The sequence below is a fragment of the Geospiza fortis genome, unplaced genomic scaffold (assembly GCF_000277835.1).
Source record: "Geospiza fortis unplaced genomic scaffold, GeoFor_1.0 scaffold157, whole genome shotgun sequence".
In the NCBI taxonomy this organism is placed as follows: domain Eukaryota; kingdom Metazoa; phylum Chordata; class Aves; order Passeriformes; family Thraupidae; genus Geospiza; species Geospiza fortis.
In genome coordinates, this window is record NW_005054314.1 from 4,428,004 (window position 1) to 4,447,390 (window position 19,387).

The 19,387-nt window shown below is 44.6% G+C and overlaps 1 protein-coding gene across 1 annotated transcript in view; it reads right to left on the reverse strand.

Annotated features, from left to right (window-relative positions):
• PASD1 (PAS domain containing repressor 1) overlaps positions 1–16,637 on the reverse strand; it is a 25,770-nt gene extending 9,133 nt beyond the window's left edge. The window contains exons 1-11 of the mRNA XM_014306583.2: positions 16,545–16,637; positions 15,111–15,167; positions 13,638–13,792; positions 12,846–12,937; positions 10,950–11,039; positions 9,751–9,871; positions 8,215–8,328; positions 7,438–7,556; positions 6,078–6,160; positions 2,437–2,543; positions 1,500–1,647 (exon numbers count right to left, since the gene is read on the reverse strand). Of these exons, the coding sequence (XP_014162058.1) occupies positions 1,500–1,647; positions 2,437–2,543; positions 6,078–6,160; positions 7,438–7,556; positions 8,215–8,328; positions 9,751–9,871; positions 10,950–11,039; positions 12,846–12,937; positions 13,638–13,792; positions 15,111–15,142 (1,061 nt within the window). The 5' untranslated portion in view covers positions 15,143–15,167; positions 16,545–16,637. The remainder of the gene's footprint in view (positions 1–1,499; positions 1,648–2,436; positions 2,544–6,077; positions 6,161–7,437; positions 7,557–8,214; positions 8,329–9,750; positions 9,872–10,949; positions 11,040–12,845; positions 12,938–13,637; positions 13,793–15,110; positions 15,168–16,544) is intronic.
• Between the last annotated feature and the right edge of the window lie 2,750 nt (positions 16,638–19,387).

Below are 19,387 nucleotides of genomic sequence, written 5' to 3' on the forward strand. Positions count from 1 at the left end.
GGTAATGAATTTTCCTGAAAGAACATTTTAACTTCTGTGCTTCAATAACATATTTTAAGCCTTAACTATCTGAGACAGAATTGAACTTCAAAACCTATTTAGGACTACATCATTAGGTTTAAGAGGCACTGGAAGCAGAAAGAAGAAACAAGTTCATGCACAATAAATTCAGCCCTTAAGGTGAAGCTGAATCCCCTGAAGGATGGCACAAGTAAGACAACTGAGAAGTAATCTCTCTGTGTAACATTTGCTTATGTTAGCACTTCATATGTAGTTTATACCACAGATCACAGAATCAGAATCAAGAGAATTTGGGTTGGAAGGGACCTTAAAGATTATTTGGTTCCAAGCCCTCTACTGTGGGCAGAGCACCTTCCACTAGACCAGGCTGTTCAGGGCCCCAGCCAACCTGGCCTTGAATACTTCCAGGGATGGGGCAGCCACAGCTTCTCTGGGCTTCCAGTGCCTCACCATTCTCACAGGGAAGGATTTCTACCTAAGATCTAATCTAAACCTATCTCTGAGAGTTTAAAGTCATCCCCCCTTGTTCTACAACTCCACAATTCCTTCTCCAGCTCTCTTGGAGCTCCCTTAGGCACTGGAAGAGGCTCTAAGGTCTCTCTGGAGCCTTTTCTTCTCCAGGCTGAACAACCCCAGCTCTCTCTTCCTGTTTTCACAAGAGAGGTGCTCCAGCCCTCTGAGCATCTTCATGGCCCTCCTCTGGCTCACTCCAACATTTATTTCACATTTACTAGTGTTTGCTCTCCCAGATGTTTGACAGGAAAAAGAGGGGGACCAGAAAAAAATTCATTCTTGACACTACAAAAATACTGTGAGCAATAAATTTACTCAAGTTAATAGAGCAAACCAGTGTGTCACTATTTTTTCAAGCCCTTCAGAAAATACATTCTTGCTCTTCACATGGGATTTTTGAGATGGCTGTGGTAATCCAGCAGATTCCCCTTCAGAAGGTGCATTCACAGAGTATCCTACACATGCACTGCCTTCCAGCACTCAGCACCAGCAGCTTCCCACTAGGGGGGGATCCAGGGCTGGTTTTGGGTGAGGAATAAGGCCAGCAAGCCAGCAGCTAACTTCAAGTCATAAATATTTAAAGCTCTGATCAAAAGGTTTTGTAGGAGTTATATGATCTCATTCATGCCCAGAAAGATATGTCTGATTCCCAACAGCTTTAATTCTTTCTGTGGCTATGTCATCAACTAGAGACAAAAGGGGAATGTAACACACCAATAGATTTGGCCAAAGCTGGCTTCCAGGCTTTTGGCTCAGTTGCCCAAAAAAAAAAAAAAAAAAAGAAAACAAAAGAGTAAATAGAAGACATATTCCCTGTTAGAATAGTTTCATTGAATTACACATCATTTCATGTGTCAGAAGACACAGCAAGGCACACTGAGCATGTTGGTTAACATGAAACAGAACTAGAAAAAGCAGTGGCTGAACACTGAGACATAACACACTGTGAAGAGTTTGGTGCTTACCTAACTACCAGATGAGTGCAAACAATGAACTCAGGCTTGGAGTTCCACTGGTGGTAGGTGATGTAGTAGTGAGTCTGCAGCCATATCCACTGCTGCCCTTTGGTCAGGAACCTATAGTAACAGGATTTGCCTTTTCCAAACTGCATCACTGTTTAACAGAAAGAGAAAACAATTTATAGCAAAAGGGGATTTTATGGTGCAATTACAGCATCCTGCTTGCTCCACTCTCTGGGGTGTCCTTGTTTCCTTTGAGCAAAACACTCTCAAGTGGAGATAGCAGAGAGACAGACAGTGTCCCCAATGAGAAACCTGTAAGTAATATTTCTTCATGGACCTTTGGTGTTCACACATTAGCCTGAACTTGACTCTTCTGCTTTGTTGTTTTCCTTTCAGATTGACCAAACATGAGCCATCTTCACCCACAGGGAAACTGCGTTCAGTGCTTTTGTATGTAAAATAATTCTGAACCTCCAGAAGCATTTTACTAATGAGTAAGTGAGGTTCACAGCACCTAATTGCACAGGGAGGTGATCCAAATGATGCTCTCAGAAGGTGCTTAGGTGAGCTGAGCCTCCTGGTTAACCCCAGAGCCCAGGGGAATGGCAAGACCCCGTGAACTGTGACAAATCAACAAAACTCACAGAGCAGAGGGGGGATAGTTCTGACTCCCAATCTTCTAATCTCATTTCATTCTGAGACAGCTTGTGCTCAAACAAGGTATGTGTCAATTTAGGAAACCTGCACTAACAGCTCCTGATCTGAGGGAATTCTGCAGATTCCAACCTCCCAGGTAAGTGTCAGCTGTGACAGTCTGACATGGACAGGAGAGTTCCTGCATGTTCCTGAAGAAGAAGCCTTTTGCAGTGACAGTAAAAGGCTTTGCACAAGTGACAAAGGAGATCAGAGACAGACACATTGCAGAGGCAGGGCAACTTACAGTGTTCATGGCACCTAGCAAGAAGCTCCAGGTCATCTGCGTGGTAGTAATCATACCCTGACGTTCCCAGAACCTCAAAGGGCAAATATCCTATAATAGGTGGAGCCCTAGAAAGGAAGCAAAGGGCAGAGAGTGAGCACAAAACTTGACTCTGACATCCTGGCAGATAAGCTGTGATACAGCAACAAACACCATCACTCACTTGGCAGGGAAACCTGGAGTGGGTTTTCATCTAGGCAGTGATGCATTTTCATATACAAACCAAAAAACTGACAGCGAGGGAGAGGTACAAATTGGGAAAATGAAAAGGTGTGTGTTTACTGTTCCACAGCCTATTCATTATGTGGGTGTAGAGGAAGGCATGTACATATGTGAGTGACTCAATTCATTAAGGATGCTTGTGAGACACAGCTTGAGAAATGCTATGGCTGATCCTGCACACAACAACTTGGAGCCAGAGTAAAATTATCCAGTAGGTTGGATGTAAGTGTCACTGGGGAGTAACTGGAGAAGAGAGAATAAGTGGGAAGCTGCAGCTTGGGAAAAAGTAATTGCTCCCCTGGAAAAGCTTGGGAAACTACAGCCACCAAAACTTCTTGTGCTGGTAGTGCAGATAGCAATAGGCATGGGGCTGATTGAGGGCTGTTTGTGCTTTGGTTGGTAGAGAAGGAACTGCTGAAGGATTTAGACAGGCACATTGCAATGACTTACCTCACTATTCTGCTATCAATTCTAGATTTTCCTTTTTCTAGGCCAAACATGAGACTTTTTTAAAGCAAGTATCCTAACACAGCCTTCACCAGAGCCTGATAGCTTATGATTATGAAACAACACTGAAATGTGGGGAGAAAACCACCAGTTTTGTCTCTGCTCCCGTATCAGCCTGACACTCTCCATCTCCCAGAGCTCAGGTCCAACCCTGCCTGCACCAATTCAAGCACTCAGGGAGGCAGGACCTGTGCTAATGTGGCTGCAGGATGTGCTGATAGTGTTCACCTGCCAAGTTCAATGTGTTTCTCAGGAATAGGGCAAAATAGTAAATGACAGAAGATGGGGCAGGCTGGAGGTGATGGTGCCTATCAAACCTGCCTCTCCTGCTGCCCCTCTCCTGGTCAGCTGAGTGCTCCTAAGGAAGAAGGCCATAAAGTGGCCAAGACTATGAAGAAAAAGCTATTTCAGTGTATTACACATCTCAGTCCCAAGTTTCTTTGTTATTACTGTGTGAAATTCTCTCTTGGCTGTGCCACATTTTTCCCCTTGAGAGGCACAGTGGGCATTGGTTCTTCAGCCACAGAGAGCCCATGCAGGTTATAACCTCCCTCCTCCCCACAGCTGTGGCAGCCTGGCACCAAGGAATGGGGGAGAAGGACAATCTGCCTAACAGCAGTGCCAGGAGGAGCACGGTGTGAGCAGGAGCTCCTGAGTCTCAGCACAAGGGGTCAGCTGGGAGAGCCAGGCCTCCCCTCAACAGCAAATTCCCTGGAACAGAATGTGCTGAGCACACATGTGGTCTCTGTCACAATACAGCTTTATTTATTTAAGTAACTTTTCATAGCACTCTGTTCCTTTTCCTCATGTGACCCAGATTTCTGTTAATGATGATAATCTGTGTATTTATTAAAATGTCCTTGCTGTCTCTTTGGCAGAATGCATCACTGTTTCTCCTACTTTTAATAACATGCTTATATTCAAGACAGTAGTGTCTTTCAGATGCACATCAGATAAACATTTAAGCTGATCAGGAAATTATTATGCTTTCCTGAATATCACCAGAGCTCTTCATAAAAGAAAGAAACCGCAAAATGCTCCTCATCTGTCATTTAACAAGGAGATGCCTTGTGGAGCAATTTAAAAGTGTCTTGTTAGCTCAAGTTCCAGTCCTGAGATCTGCAGCTTGCTGTGCAAATGGGAATGCACAGTCTTTAGAGAGTCTTTTGGGTGCAGTCTTTTAATAAATGAAGGGAAAATAAGAACACTACCACAGTGCAGAAGAGAAACAAATCATTATCAAAGTTGATGGGTTTCTCTTCCTCTACAGATATTTACATAGAGACCCAGAATACAGGTTTTCCTATCTTTCTCATGTTTATCTACATCTATGGAATGTTTTTATTGCATCTATCTTTACTCTGATTTGAATTGTGATAATGACAGCAAAGGTCCTGATTCCAGCTTCTGCTGGGAACCCTCTGCCCTGCTGTGGCACACCTCAGTGTCAGGCAGCCTGTGCTGATGCAAATCAGCAAAAACAGCAACACTTCCAGTGTCCTGCAGATTGCACTGGAGAGAGCTTGGAATCAGTGATTAAATGAGACAACTCCCACAATCTCCTGCTCATTCTTGGGTCTGAGCTCACTGCTTGCAGCTGGATCTGTCACAAACTCTGCCTCAGCATCTGCATCGTCTTAATTTCCTCTCAGTAGCAATGGCCTCCTCTCTGGGGATATCAGAGGGACTGGAGTGTCTGCAAGCACCCAGCACAGAGATTCCTCTCCGAGTCATAACCCACTTTCATCAAAAGACTCTTTGACAAGTTTCAAAGTAGCTCCTACTCAGCTTTTTCACAGGAGTTGCTGGGACACAGCCCTGAGGAGAAGCAGCTCACTTCATCAGTGATGCGAGGGGCTTAGGGCTCTTTTACAAATCTTAACATCAATCAGCTGATTCTAAAAATGTGCATTATCAGAGAGGCCAATATAAGTCTAACAAAGCCACTCCAGCAAGATCTCATCTGAATTAATAATTATCTGACTGTCCCAAACCACACATAACCAACTGTAGGGGTGTTGCAGGGTCAGTTCCTCCATGCATCAAGGTATGATGTGAGGCACACAGCTTCTGTTCTATATAAATGAAAGTTATTACTCATTTTTATTTGCTCTCTTTCTTTCTTGCTCTAAAGGTGGAGATGGTATTTAGACTTTTTTCCTCACCAATATTTTTTCCCTTACACCCTTATTTACTAGTCTTCTGTTTTTACTTTGCACAGCTCACAAGGGGTGGGAAAATGAAGAGGGTAGGATTTTACAATGTGCTTATGCACATATGTCAAATACAGAGAAGTGAGAGAGTGAATAAAACCCAGCAGCTTCTTTTGAAGAAAATTAATCCTAAATTAAGCAGCTTAATAAACTGGTTCCAGTCTGTTTCATTCACCCAAGCTGAATTCTAGCCCACCATATTGCATTGTCAAAAACTAATCTACAATTAAATAATAAAATACACTGTTTTTTATTTTGGTTTTAGAAATTCTATCCTTTCTCAAGCTGAAAAGTCAAAAGTTTATTGACACAGCAAAAGATTTAGAAGGATTCCTGGGAGCTGTAATTGTAGAACAGAGGAGCTAAACCAATATAGGGAACATATTGGGACCCACACTGCTCACTTTCAATGACTTATTATCTTGGTTAGGATTTTTCTAGACATTCTAGACATTTTCCATGGTTTCTTACTTGCCTAAAATATGGAAAATAGTGAAGCATTTAAGGATGCCTAATAGCTAAGCTCAGAGTACAGCTACTCACTAAGTTGCATGTAATTAGAACTATTCCATTTGGGATCTCAGGCAATAGGTATACAAAGTTTTCTATTTTTAAAGTAAAGTTTATTTATTCTCCAGTGACTAAACCCAAATCTCTTACCTGTGGTCCAAGAATAAAAACTTCCATTCTAAACTATGCCTCGATGTAAATTCTTCACACGGCTCTTCAACATTGCAGAGCTCCTGCAAAAGAGTGGGTACATTCAGACATTTAATTCTGTGAAATGACAAAAGCAGCCTGCTATCAAAACCTAGCATGCATCTTGCTGATATAATAAGCCATAGCAAAATACAGTGCTTTTAAAGCACTTGACTTATTTTCCTCTAAGGAATGTGTAAGACTTGTTTTATAGATGCATGAACTGATGAAAAATGGCTGAATGGTTTACCTTGAGCTGAATTTCAGAGCAAGGATAAATAGTCAAAGAGTCTTGTCTTGCACTCTAGGCAAAATTCCCCAGCTTTTTGCAAATACTGGTAATTGAATATGGATAACAGCTCCAGGTCCAGCTGGCTAATGGCCTCTTGAGCAAGCAGCACCCAGGGTTGTTATCCCTGCCATCAGCGCCACGGGACATTCACAGACCAGCAAGAGGCCATGACACACATTGTCAATGTTTCAAGATGCAGATCCTTACACAAAGGCGTGGTGAATGCTGGTCTTTGAAGGATGCAAATTCCCAAGTGGTGCAGCCGGTCACCTTGTCCTGGAGCTTCCCTCTGAGACACCCCACCACAAACCCACCTCTTCTCAAGAGCAGCTCCTGCTCCATCCCTTATCTCTCCAAAATACAGACTTATGTCATCTCCCACTGCCAGATGTTGTGATTTCAGGGTTTACTCCAGAGCCCCGGATCCCTCTCTGATAATTCCTTGCCAGGTGTGTCAGTCACCTCTCCCTGCCCCTCCCTTGCCCCCTCCCAGCACTGTCTGTCAGTCCTGGCATTCCAGAAGGGCATAGAGTGATTGGCAGATTCAAAGGACGCCCTCTACCACGGGGGGCATTGGGCCATCCAGGTGTCCTTTGTCCCTTAAGACCTCCCCTCCTGTCCCTGCTTGGTGGCTCCCTGCCCCTTCCCGCCCCTCTCCCCGGGGTTAAACAGAACAGCAACCACGGGCTCAGGGAGTTCTGCTGGCCTGCAACACACAGCCAGCCAAAAGTGTCTGTGGGGTGAAACACCACCCCCCCAGCCAGCCAAAAGTGTCTCTGGGGTGAAACACCACACACCCAGCCAGCCCAAAGTGTCTGTGGGGTGAAACACCACACACCCAGCCAGCCCAAAGTGTCTGTGGGGTGAAACACCACAGTTGCCGCTGTTTGGTTCAGCACCAAGGGCCAGACAAGCTCAGGCGTGTCCCTCTGGCTATATTGGTAAATACTCCAATACCCAGCCACAGCCACGTCCCCTCTCCCCCACCAGCCCTGTGCTGCCCCTGCTGCCGTGGGTGCTCAGGCTCACCTTGAGGAACTGTGGTGTGACCAGGCGCACGGTGGCCACCAGGCAGATCTGCTCCTCCGGGGCTGACCGGAAAGCCCGTGCAATAGCTGACTCAAAGCCATTACAGGAGGGTGTAGGCACTAGGAACAACCAGACAGTTTATTTAAGAAGAAGAGGAAGGAGAGGTTTCTTCTCATGTTAAGACAGGTACAGTGACTGGAGAAACCCAGCAACCAGCTCCTGCTGCCCACAGGCTGATGCCACCCTGATCCACGCTGGTGATATTTAAAGCATGGCCCTGTAGGCTCCAAGGTACACAGCTGTAACCCCTACCCAGGGCAGCTTTGTATGACAGCTCAGAGCAGCTCACAGTGTGCAACTGCAGTCTCCTTGTCAGTCTTTCTCCAGGCCAACATTTGCAAGATTCAGGATTTTACAGGCACCTCAAAGTACTTAATCTCTGTGAAGTGTCATTTCACTGCCACAAGTGAAACAGAATACCAGATTTTACTGGCTATTTGAATAAGTAGGCTGCTTTACAATTGGCAGTGGGTCCAACAGAGGCATTTTCAGTCTGGTATCAGCTTTAGGCACAACATGCAGGAGAGTGCACTCTTCTGATCAACAGACTCCCCACCACTTTTGTATGAAAAATATATCCAATGTACACACAGCTCATTCCATCCCTGACAATTATGGGGCATTTTCAGCAGAAATAGAGACTTTAAGATGCTACAGGTCAAGACAATTTAAAGGAGAGAGGTGGAGAGACAAAGGTAGGCTGGAACAGTAACTTACCATGAGTAAAATATTTAAAATCCACTACAAATTTCACATATTCATACATCAGGGGTTCATTTGGATCTAAGCTGCCTCTTGCTAAATGGCAACAAAATTCTATTTGTTTTTCTGCTGAAATGAGAGAAAGAGAGAGAGACACAGACAATGTTATTAGAAGTCTGCACTTTAGCTTGCTCACATTTTTAATTTATCTACCAAGTGGTATCTGAGCACACCCTGCTGGGAACCTTCTGATACCCAGAAGTAAATATATAACTACTAGGAGCAATTATCATCTGTTTCTGCTTAAGGAAATGTATTCTCACCCTTTTTTCCTGTCTTTGCAGTACATCCCAGTGAGCTAAGTGTGAAGCCCTGGCTGCACTGGCCAGCAGGATTTTCCCCTGACTCCGTGGATGTAGGATTTCATGCAGGGCAGTTACATGGTATTGCAGCACTCTGCTCTGGCACTGCTCAGTAGGACCAAAGGGCACTGAACTCACCCTAAGCCCTTCCATTAACAGTGGAGGGCACTGTGCCAAGCTCTAATCCAGTTTTCTGCCCCAAGTCTGAACTCTGTGGATTAGACCACATGGCCTCCAGCCTGAGGGGAGCCACCCCCAGGCAGAGCATCATCAGGGCTGCTCAGAGCACCATCAGGCTGCTCAGAGCATCACCAGGGTGCTCAGAGCATCATCAGGGTGCTCAGAGCATCAAGAGGCTGCTCAGAGCACCATCAGGCTGCTCAGAGCATCAAGAGGCTGCTCAGAGCACCAAAAGGCTTCTCAGAGCACCATCAGGGCTGCTCAGAGCATCATCAGGCTGCTCAGAGCACCATCAGGGCTGCTCAGAGTATCACCAGGGTGCTCAGAGCATCCTCAGGGTGCTCAGAGTATCACCAGGCTGCTCAGAGCATCATCAGGGTGCTCAGAGCATCCTCAGGGTGCTCAGCTCCCACTGGTGCTCATGGGGCAGCAGGAGGGGAGCCCAGTGCTGCTCAGTGGCTTTACCAAACCCACTGGGAAAGGCGTGGGGGCTCAGCACAGGCTGAAGCATTAATTAATGAAACTCAGGTGTTGCGAAGATGCTGCTGCCTGCTCTGGTCCTGGGGACATTTTCTGAGGGAAGGGGACATGGGACAGCAGCCAGCAGTACAGATCTAGATGAACTGTTCAGATAGGAAATTGCTTAAGTTACCTTAGGGCTTCTCTTGTGTCCTGAGACATGCAAGCTTCCTAAGAAAACTCTGCCAAAACTGTTTGGGATTTCTCCAAATTTTTTTCCCTTCTCAGGGTTAGTCTAGTATCCCATCTGGGGAAAAGCATCTACCATCCAAGGGGCAAAGCAGATGGTAAAACAAAGACTGTCCTGATCAAAGAGCAAGTACTGGGAGCATATAGGAACATTAGAGATGTGATGCACTAAAACCCACAATGTGATGCAGCAAAACAGAAGTGGCAGGCAAGAGCCAGCTGGAGAGCTCTGTGCAGACTTCCCTGGGAGCTGTTCACCTTTGGCAAACTTCTCTGACTGACAGACAAGAATGGAGCTTACCATTCAGAAAATCAGCTGCAACAGGATCTGTCAGGAGCACATGTGGAGAAAGTAGCTTGTACACCTCGCTCTGCTCCCCCTCAGGCAGAAAGTTCAATATATTTTGGTCCACCAAATCTGACTGATACAAAAGAATGCTTTGTCATGTTCAGCAGTACAGCCTGACACAGCCACATGCCTTTTCACCCCTCAGCAGAGCACAGACACTGCTGGTCTGGTGCAGATGCCCAAGACAAGGAAGCCCAGTCAATCTGCAGATGGATCTGGAGCAGAATGTAGCCCTTAGACTATTTTACCCCAGGATTACTGTCTATTTGCAAAAGGTTGAATGAGTCCCAGAGGTTGCCCTTCAGTTCAGGCAGATACAGGCTGGAGAAGAAACCCTGGTACCACAGGAATGTAACATGATGAGAAGTGAAACATTTTTCTTTGAAAGCAGGACACAGTAGAAGGAGAGCTCCTCCCTACACCCTCCACTTGTCTTCTAGGCTGAACATCTGGCAAAATCAGCTTGACCTGCCAGTGATTCAGTGCTCATCAACCCACATATCCTGATTAAAGGGGTTCTACCAATATGTCAGCACAGATTTGTTCTTTGCACACATGACATTCAGGTAACTGTGTGGTCCAATTTTCCCTCATTTAGAGCATCCTTGGTGCTTCATGCTTGGCACCAGATAAAGAGAAAAATGTTTTTGAGGGGCCAAGCTGAAATTTCTGCACCTGACAACTAGCTGGTTTCCAGAAGTTCTCCCAGAAAACTCTGAGGCCACACATTTGTTACTGAAGACTGTGGGCTCAAAGTAGAAAAACCCAATGTCATTCAAAGCGCACAGATTCAGTTCTGAAATAATATTTACATTACCTAAGAAGAGCTCCAGCACTCATTTCACAATCATAAAATTTTCCATTAACCTGGTGGGTCAAACACCTCCCAGACCTTTAGATGGATAGCCAAGTGATGAGCTATGAGTACAGTGATTTTGCATAGTTGGGGTTTTTTTAAGCTAACTCATAGACCCTGGGAGAGAATCTGTTATTCACAGGAACTTGAGAAACTCCACAAGAGTTTGTTGGTTGACCTCCCATACACAGTCAGTTCCCTCTTTGGTTGGACAAAACCGATCCCCAGCCCTGCACTGACTGATTTGCACTGAGGAGGGGAATGAGCCTCAGGGTATTGCATGGTCAGAACTTACCGGTAAGTGTCCCAGCAGAGATGAAACACTGTCAGATACATAAATAATAATCCCATCAGTGGTAAGAGCAATGAGAAAGCCATCCAGTGCCTAATGATAATAGGCAGGGAAAAAATAAAAAGGAAAAAAAACAAAACAGAATTATGCAATGGAAAAACTTAAAATATTTTAGATTCACTGATTCTTTAGTGATGCTTCTAACAGCTTAAACCTAGCAGAAATTAATCAAAGAAATGACAGTTCAATGTGGAAAAATAAAAATTACACATGCTGTCTAATTCAACATTCTTTTTATATTCTTATTTTCTCATCCTCATTATTATTAAATTGACTTGTATTTTTCACCCAGTAAGTATTTATTTAACATGAAGTGAGACAGTGATGCTTAGAATTTCAACACCCACACAATCCTGCTGACTTCAGTCACTTCATTATGTGTTCTGAATTACACAATAGTTAACAAACTCAGTGCGTAAGGAGATGTCAGATATCATCATGGCAAATCCAGCTTTGTGGATGGATAAGCAGAGACAGAAAAATTACAAAATTATGTATTTTTAGCAGTTTATGGACAATATGAAAAGGATCTAAAGCCTTATTTATTTTGCTGAAAGCACTGATTTGTAAGGTTAGTGACAAAACAATTTTAAGGCTTGTTCTGTTTCCCCTTTCTCATTCACAGTGGTTTCTGTCCCAGAGTCAAACCTCTCTGTCCCTTTTAAGTCACTGCCTGTGCTCTTCCCCTTGGATGTTGTGTTCTCCCTATTCTTCACAATATCTCCTTGTACCATTTATGCAGTGTCTGTCCTTATTCTTCTCTAACATCAAGATCTGGGAGGTTTAATAGCTGGTCAGCACTGTGCACAAAGCCAGCTCTTCTAAAGACACTGTTAGGCTGCTCTGCAGCTCAGCTACAGGGACCAAAAATGCAGCATTCCCCATCTCCCCCACCTCACTGCCACACTCTGCCTTTGCTCAAATTGGGTCCACTCTGGAAAAACCCCACTGATTTTAAGCAAACTGTTCAATGGCCTGCCAGAGTCCAGCAAGGCAGCAGTTATTACAGAGCTTGCTCTCCCCCACCACTTCCAATCTAAGGGGGGAATTTGTTTGGATTCAGCTGGAACAAGCTGGCTTGTTTGGCAAGAGAGATTCCCAGAAAGAATGAACAGACTTTTCCAGAGAGGTGAGTCATGGTATCCTGATGAAAAGGAGTAACTGAGACACAGCAGCACCTCCCAGCTCAGCCCAGCATCCACCCTTCTTTTGGTGGGGCAAAGAGCAGCAGCTGCCCACGCAGGGCAGGAGATGTCCCTGCCAGAGGAGCCTGCAGCACAGACCCAGGGCAGAAATGTGGGTTTGGGGGATGTTTCTAGATCAGCACAGCATTTCAGAGGTGGGAGTATGAGAGCTGTTTTCCTGAATGCACTTCAAGGCAATTCAAGCAGAAGAGGCAGCACTGCCATGGAGAGGACAGTAGCGCACAGGCAGCAGCTGCAGAGGCAGCACAGGCAGTGCTGCCTGCCTAGTGGCATGTGGGAGGAACAGAGCTGCTCTGCTTTTTTCAGGTCCTTTCAAGTTTTTCCTAAAACTGCCAGCTCTAGCGGCTCTTCTGAGAAAAGGAAATTCTCTTTTTCCTCTCTCACCAGGCCAAATCTGGGCCAAATCAGCCTTGATTCCCAAACGAAAAGCCATTTATCTACAAGGAGAAGCAATCTTATTTTTAATTCTGTGTCTGCAAAACATTTAGTTCAACATTGGTCTCTGTCAGGTTTGCATTGTATGTGCCAGCAGAGTAGAAATCATTAACATTGGGACCTACAGGTGAAAAAGAACTGTATATCCCTGAACTACTCCACTGAACTGATTATTTCTCACTAATCAATTTCTTCTTACCTCTAACATCAACTGGGTGAACTCCTCGTTGCTAAGAAATGAAGGCTTCCAGTCTTGTCTAATCTGACAGGCTTCTGTCTGTGCTGTGATTTCTTAAAGAGAAAATATCAAAAAAGCAACATGAGTCATGCTACTTGGACTTTTTTTTCATTTTCAAGTAAGATTTCTTTAAAGAGGTTGTTGGAGGAATAATCCTTATATCATTCTTCACACAAAGCCTTCTTGCATGCAACAGTCATTTTCCATGCTATCATAATACAAATGCATTAGAAATCAAGAAAGGGAAATGCTGACATTTTAGGTGGCCTGAAGATAACCTTAAAAATGAAGATCAATGGGCTAATTTTAGAGTAGTAGAGCATTCCTGTGAGCAAAGGGTGTCTGCAATTCTGGAGCTGTTTCACAAGCTGCTCTTGTGAGTGCCCAGGCAGCAGGACAGGCTTCTCATCTCCTAATCCAAGAGACCTGGGAAGATAGCATAGAACACCCTCTCCCCTGACTTTTGTAATGGGTGCTGTTCCTCAGCTTTTCTGTTTGAGAGTGCAGAAAGCAGTGAGGGTAATGATGTATCCACAGTAAAAGGCACACAGCACTGCACCTTTGAAAATCTGTCTGTGTTTAACTGGTCAGCAATGCATTCAGGTCTAGCCATGTCCTGAGACCAACTGCTGTCCCGTATTCTGCCCCTCACTCAGGCTCATGTCCTCTCTGGGTGGCACCTGAGATGCTTGGGATTTGCATTTTCTGGAGGAAGCTGGCTGCTGGGCAGCTGCAGGGCCAGCACCCCAGTACCTTTCTGTTTCTGTAGGAAGTCGATGGTCCTCTGCAGTATTGTGGACTTGTCCATCTTGAGAGGGTGGCCGTGGCCCTGCAGCATGGTGCAAAGCTCTTTGATGAGGACATTGAACTGGTCTCTCCTCTTCTTCTCAGATTTGTTGCGCGATGCCCTGGGGACAAAACCACAAATGCCACTCAGCAGAATGAAGGACCTACAGCACAAACCAGGGCGAGGTATCTACCCTGCCCCAGCAAAGCACTTTAAACACCAGAATCTAAACTCTGCTGGGAATGTTTATTTGTTTAAAATTGGGCTTGCACACAATGATTTTGCTGGTAGCAAGACTGAACTCACCAGCAGCAAGGAACACCTGGAGGTAACACATATTTGGGTTCATTTGGGAAAGATCATCTCCTGATATACATTTCATACATTTCAGTTCCCACTGTTTCAAAAACAGTGATAGTGAAGGTGTTATGGGACAAATTCCTCCAATAAGAGAAAAGTGTGTTCATGCATATTCATGTTTTGCTCACTTAATTTTTATGACCTTTTGTTTTGCAGTTAGTACACAAACATATAAAGGTCTGTGAAGGAAGGAATGTGAAGGATTTCTCTGATTTGCACTTGCAAAAGCAGCTTATCAAGAGACAACACTCTGCAGAGGCAACTGAACTACAGAATAAAATCTTGTATGTGGTCTTGAAAATCTACTGCTGTGATGTATGAGACTGGGAATGTTACAGGTCTGGCTGCAGAACTACAACTAGTTTTCAGTTCACAAATCAAGAATATTTATTAGGCTTTCCCCCTCCATTAAAAACATTGAAGGAGAAAGCAAACCCATTTAGTTCCTTCCAAAGTTTTCTTTCCAGTGCTCATATCTGAGATAACACTTTTCATACAACCTCTTCCAGCAGTAATTAATTTGCTTTACAAGTGTATTCATGATGATGCATACTTGCTGTGATCCAGACTGAGGGTGGTATGCAGAAAGCATTTCCATTCATATTCAGGTTGGCATTTGGATGTTCTCAGATCCAGCATTCACAGCCATCTCTGTTTTGGCACTAGTGTACAATGACTAAACAGAACTGAGCCAAAAGTTTCTATGACAGAGACTAATTCGGGCCTGGGCTAAAGCAGGACTGCAAAGGGAGCTCTACCCCAGGTGGGCAGCACTGCTTGATGCCCATAAAATCACAGGTCAGGAATCCTGCTTCAAGATAATAAATAACCATGGGATAGCACAAGATGCTGAGGGCACAGCAGCGGAATTTAAGGACCACTCAGCCAGATAACCCATTGTAGGGGTGGCCAAACTCTGTGAGAAGCCTGAACTTAAATTATGTTGCTTGTGGTCAGCTATACACAGCCTGTAAACTGTGTGGGAGCTTTGCCTCTGACATCAGTGGGGTCAAGTTCATTGTCAAGCACTGGACAGCACAGCATTTACAGCTCTCCTCCAGGAGTGCACCCTGTCATACCTCTTTGCCCTGTCCTTCTCATCTTCATCCATCAGTTCGTTTACACAACACAGGGCTCTGCAAGGGAAAGACAGAAGCACTTACTGAGACACATTCCTTATCTTGCTCAGAATGTCAGAACATGGAGTGTAGTGGTTTGTACTTAAAGACCTCCTGGATGTTTCAATCTTCCCTTTCCCAAATTCCACTCTTGGTATGTCTTTCCTTGCTTGTTCAGCCAGCTACTGAGGCATGAGAAGTGAGACTGCTGCTACATGCCCAAACATCCTCCTACAAGGACTTTAAAGGGAAAGATTAAAAGCTAGCAGCCCGTCAGCCTGCCCCTGTCCTGCCCTCTGTGCCAGGATAGGGAATCCTGCTGAAGCACCCATCTCTGCACAGGAATCAGCATCTTCCTGGCAAATGCAAGAGCAAAAAAGAGAGAAATCTGCCCTGGTGTCTGCAGCAGGCAGCCCCACAGCTGGTCCTGTTCTGGGAAATCACAGAAGTTACTGGTTGATTTCAGTCACTGCCCGCCCTGCTTGAAACATATCTGAGATTTCTTTTCAGTGGAAAGACAGAGGAGAAAGAAACTGTGCTAATCCCCTAAAGGATTGGCATTAGGCAACAGCAGCAGCATGTTATCAGGATATCTAAGAGATGACAGATAGACAGGTTCATCCAGAGCATCCTGCAGCCAGTGACTGCTGCTTGCCATGCTGGACTGCTCCCACATCATCTGAGCTGTGTCCTGGGATTCATACCCAAGGCTTCAATTTAAAATATCCTCCTCACCTGGCACTAACCAGGGAAGGAGAAAAGTGGCAACAACTCCCAGTAAGGACACAGTACTCTCAAGCTCCATTAAATGATGGAAAATTCAGCACAAAGGTAACTTCTTCACTGGTGACTTGCTTTCTGTGACTCAGATGGGCTGAGTCTGAGGGACAGGAGCCAGGGAGGTGCAGGTGAGACAGCTGCTGTCACTCCACACCACATTGCCCAGGTCAGCTTTGCTGGATTGCCCTTCAGACACCTCCAAAGAGGAAATCACACCCATCCCCACCATCAGAACCAATCTGCCCCCCATCTCCGCCGAGCACTTTCCCTGAAAAACACCCCATGCTGCCCAGAACTCAAAGGGCATTTTTCAATAGGTAGATCCAAAAGATTTTCTCTGTTTAGAGACTACTCCAAGCTCAAACAAGTTGGTAGCTATAAAAATAACACAAAACAGAACCACCCATAACTGTCAGGAAGTCAAGGATGCTGCTCACAGCAACAGCCACAAAATTTTATCCATCCTTCCCTGCTCCAGGGCAAGGATCTCCCTCCCTGCAGATGACCTGGGCAGGAGATACTGTATGAATTCCTTTGTTATGAATGCACTCCATAGAGAGGGAGTGGTTCTCACTGCCTGAGTCACCAAAAGCTACAAGCCAAATTAGAAATTACCTGTTCTATTCCTCAGATTCATCAGTCCAGACTGACAGAGTGGGATTAGCACTTCTTATCACCATGTAAATAGAGACGGAGAAAAATTAACCCTGGAAGGAAAAGCAAGTCCAGTTAAAACACAGTTGCAGGTAAGACAGCCTAGACAGCTGCAATCACTTCAAGCTGAGAAAAGTCTACCACCACAAATTAGAACCATGCTCAAGTATGACCAATGAAAGCTCAGCAAAGCAATGGGAGTTGGACCAAGTTCTTGGGCTCCTGGCTCTGTGGGCACCACCCACTGCCACAGAAGCCACCTGGGAAGGCCAATGTGAGCTCTCATGTCCAAAAAGCTGTGTGACCCAGCAGGCTGGGAGAATGGCCCCACTGGCCAGGAGCCACTGAGGAGCAACTGGAGTTCTTCCAAATGTGACAGTACACCTGCTGTGCTGTGAAAACCAGAAGTATGACCTTAGCAAACTTAAACTCAGTGCATCTGCTGTGTCTCTGCTCTCACAGCAGTGCCACCCCACTCATGCTTTACTCCAGTTCAAAAGGAGTGTGTGATCTTATTTGTTACCCTATTGAGCTGAGGCTCCTATCCCCACTGCTCATCCCTCTGTGCTGTTCTATCAAAATCACTCAGTTGTTTCTTCTCTAGAAGAATGTCCCCTACAGAAGATTTGGTGACTGGGCATAAGTTCAGAGATACACAGGTATAAAGAAAAATCCTTTTAAAGCAATGGGTTAAATTATGAGAAAATGCTTGTGGATACACAGAAAGATCCACCAATTTTTTCAGGGAACGTTCTTTGTGTGCAGACTTGCCCATGCAAAAATTCAGCTAAAGAAAAAGATTCTTCCCACGTTGGAGTGCAAAGCATTATTTTATGGTAACTGTATTTTATGGAAACTTTGCCCACAGGTTGTCTAACAACTGAAAGCTCCCAGGAAGCCTGGTGGGTTTTCTGCCCCATTAGAACGGTTGGCCTCCTTCCCACCCAGCTGGAACAGAAGTCTGTTGAGAAGTCAGACTTCTCTAACTTCTCAACAGACTGAACAACTGTTGACAAATTGAGAGAAGTCTTGGTCACCAAGAGTGTCAACAGTCCAGCTGATGCTTACTGAGTCCAAACTGGGAAATGGAGCCCAAACTGGGAAATGAAGCCCAAACTGGGTTCCCCAGTCTCCAGGAGGCGCTGTCACTGCTGCAGTACAGCAGATGTGGGCTGCCAGAGGATTGAGGCTTCCTAATGAAAGTGAGCAATGCCCTCAGCCAGCAGCAGACTTGGAGGAGCTCACAGAATAAATACCCATAAAGGAATTCACAGGCCCAACCACACAGAGCAGCTTTCTGCATGATGCAGCAGGACAGAGTGCAAGAAGAAGTCTTAGCAGAAGACACCTAAGGACAAAATAATCTTAACTGGATTAAGCACTTCAGGACTGCATTTAGCTAAGTGCTTTTTGTCTTGTTATAAGACAGAGCTAAATATAGTAGCCAGAATACTTAAGAATAGTTTCATAAGGGTTGTATACATTCCTCAGCCAGCTAAGACACTTAGCACTACTGACAGCAATATGTCTGCAGGTTAAGAGTATTTTAAATAGATCCAGATAGAATCTCTTTGACCTTAACTGCATTAACCAGAGGGATCAAAATTTATTTATTGCCTCCTGAAAATCCCCTTCTGTAACACTTTGAGAGAGGGATTCCTGAACCCTGTGGGCAGGTAAAGAGGAAACTTGTCAGTGCTGCTGGCATAGTTTCTCACCCCACCTACAATAGGTGAGGATCAGCTTTCCCACAAAGCAGTGCACATCCATCACTGCTTAATACCCTCTGAAAAGGGAAATTATTTTTTCCTTCCTTTGTACAGGGAGTCTCAAAAACCACTCATAGCACTTTAAGGGTACCTTATATTTCAGACTTTTCAAGTATCACAGTATTTGAAGTTGTTTCCAGGGCTACAGAAAGGGTAATATAGCCAAATGAGAGCCTTAACAAGACAAATGGACTTTGCAGTCAACAACTAATAGTTAAAGCATTATTCCATGCTATCTGCTATATTCTGGCACATTTTTTACTGAAGAGAGAACAGCAGAGGGAATTTTCTGTTTCACAGAACTATCTGACTCCTAAAACTGCAAACCTGTGAGTAAAGAAAATGTTTATTTATTGACTTGTTGCAAACCATCAAAATATTAACATTACTTTAGGATAATTCTTAATGGAACAGTCAGACTTGTGTCCTGAAACCAGCAGTTCCTATGAATGTTTCATTATAGGTTAAATTTTAGTGATTTGGTCATGTCACTCATGGCAAGGCAAAGATATTTCAATGGGAGATGCTGCCCATTTCTTTGTGATCAGCAATGAATAAAGCTTCCATCTATCACCTAAAAGTGTCCCTGATGATTTGATTGCTTTTCCCAGCTGTAACAACTGGTCTAATGAAAAGCATTCTCTATGCATAGAAGCTTTGTTCTGCTTGTATTTGAGTTTTCATAGAATTTTGCATTAAGGTAACATACAGCAGTTAGGGAGTCTTCAAATCTCTACCACAGGAAACACTTTAATTATGGAAATGTGCTGTGCTAATAATTTTCACAGACTTTGCATGCAGTGAATTCATCAGAGAGCCCTCAATTACAAGATGCAGCACTTTGTGGCACGATGCAGTCACAAATAAGAGAGATAACACATTCTCCAGCAATATGATTTACATGTCAGTATGCCAATGTTTCAATATTCTTGAGGCAACAGGAGGCCACAACTCCCTGGCAGCAAAACAGCTGATTTCATTTTTAAAAGGCAGAATTTAACCTCTTCAGTCAAGTGCTGGTTCATAGTTGATGTT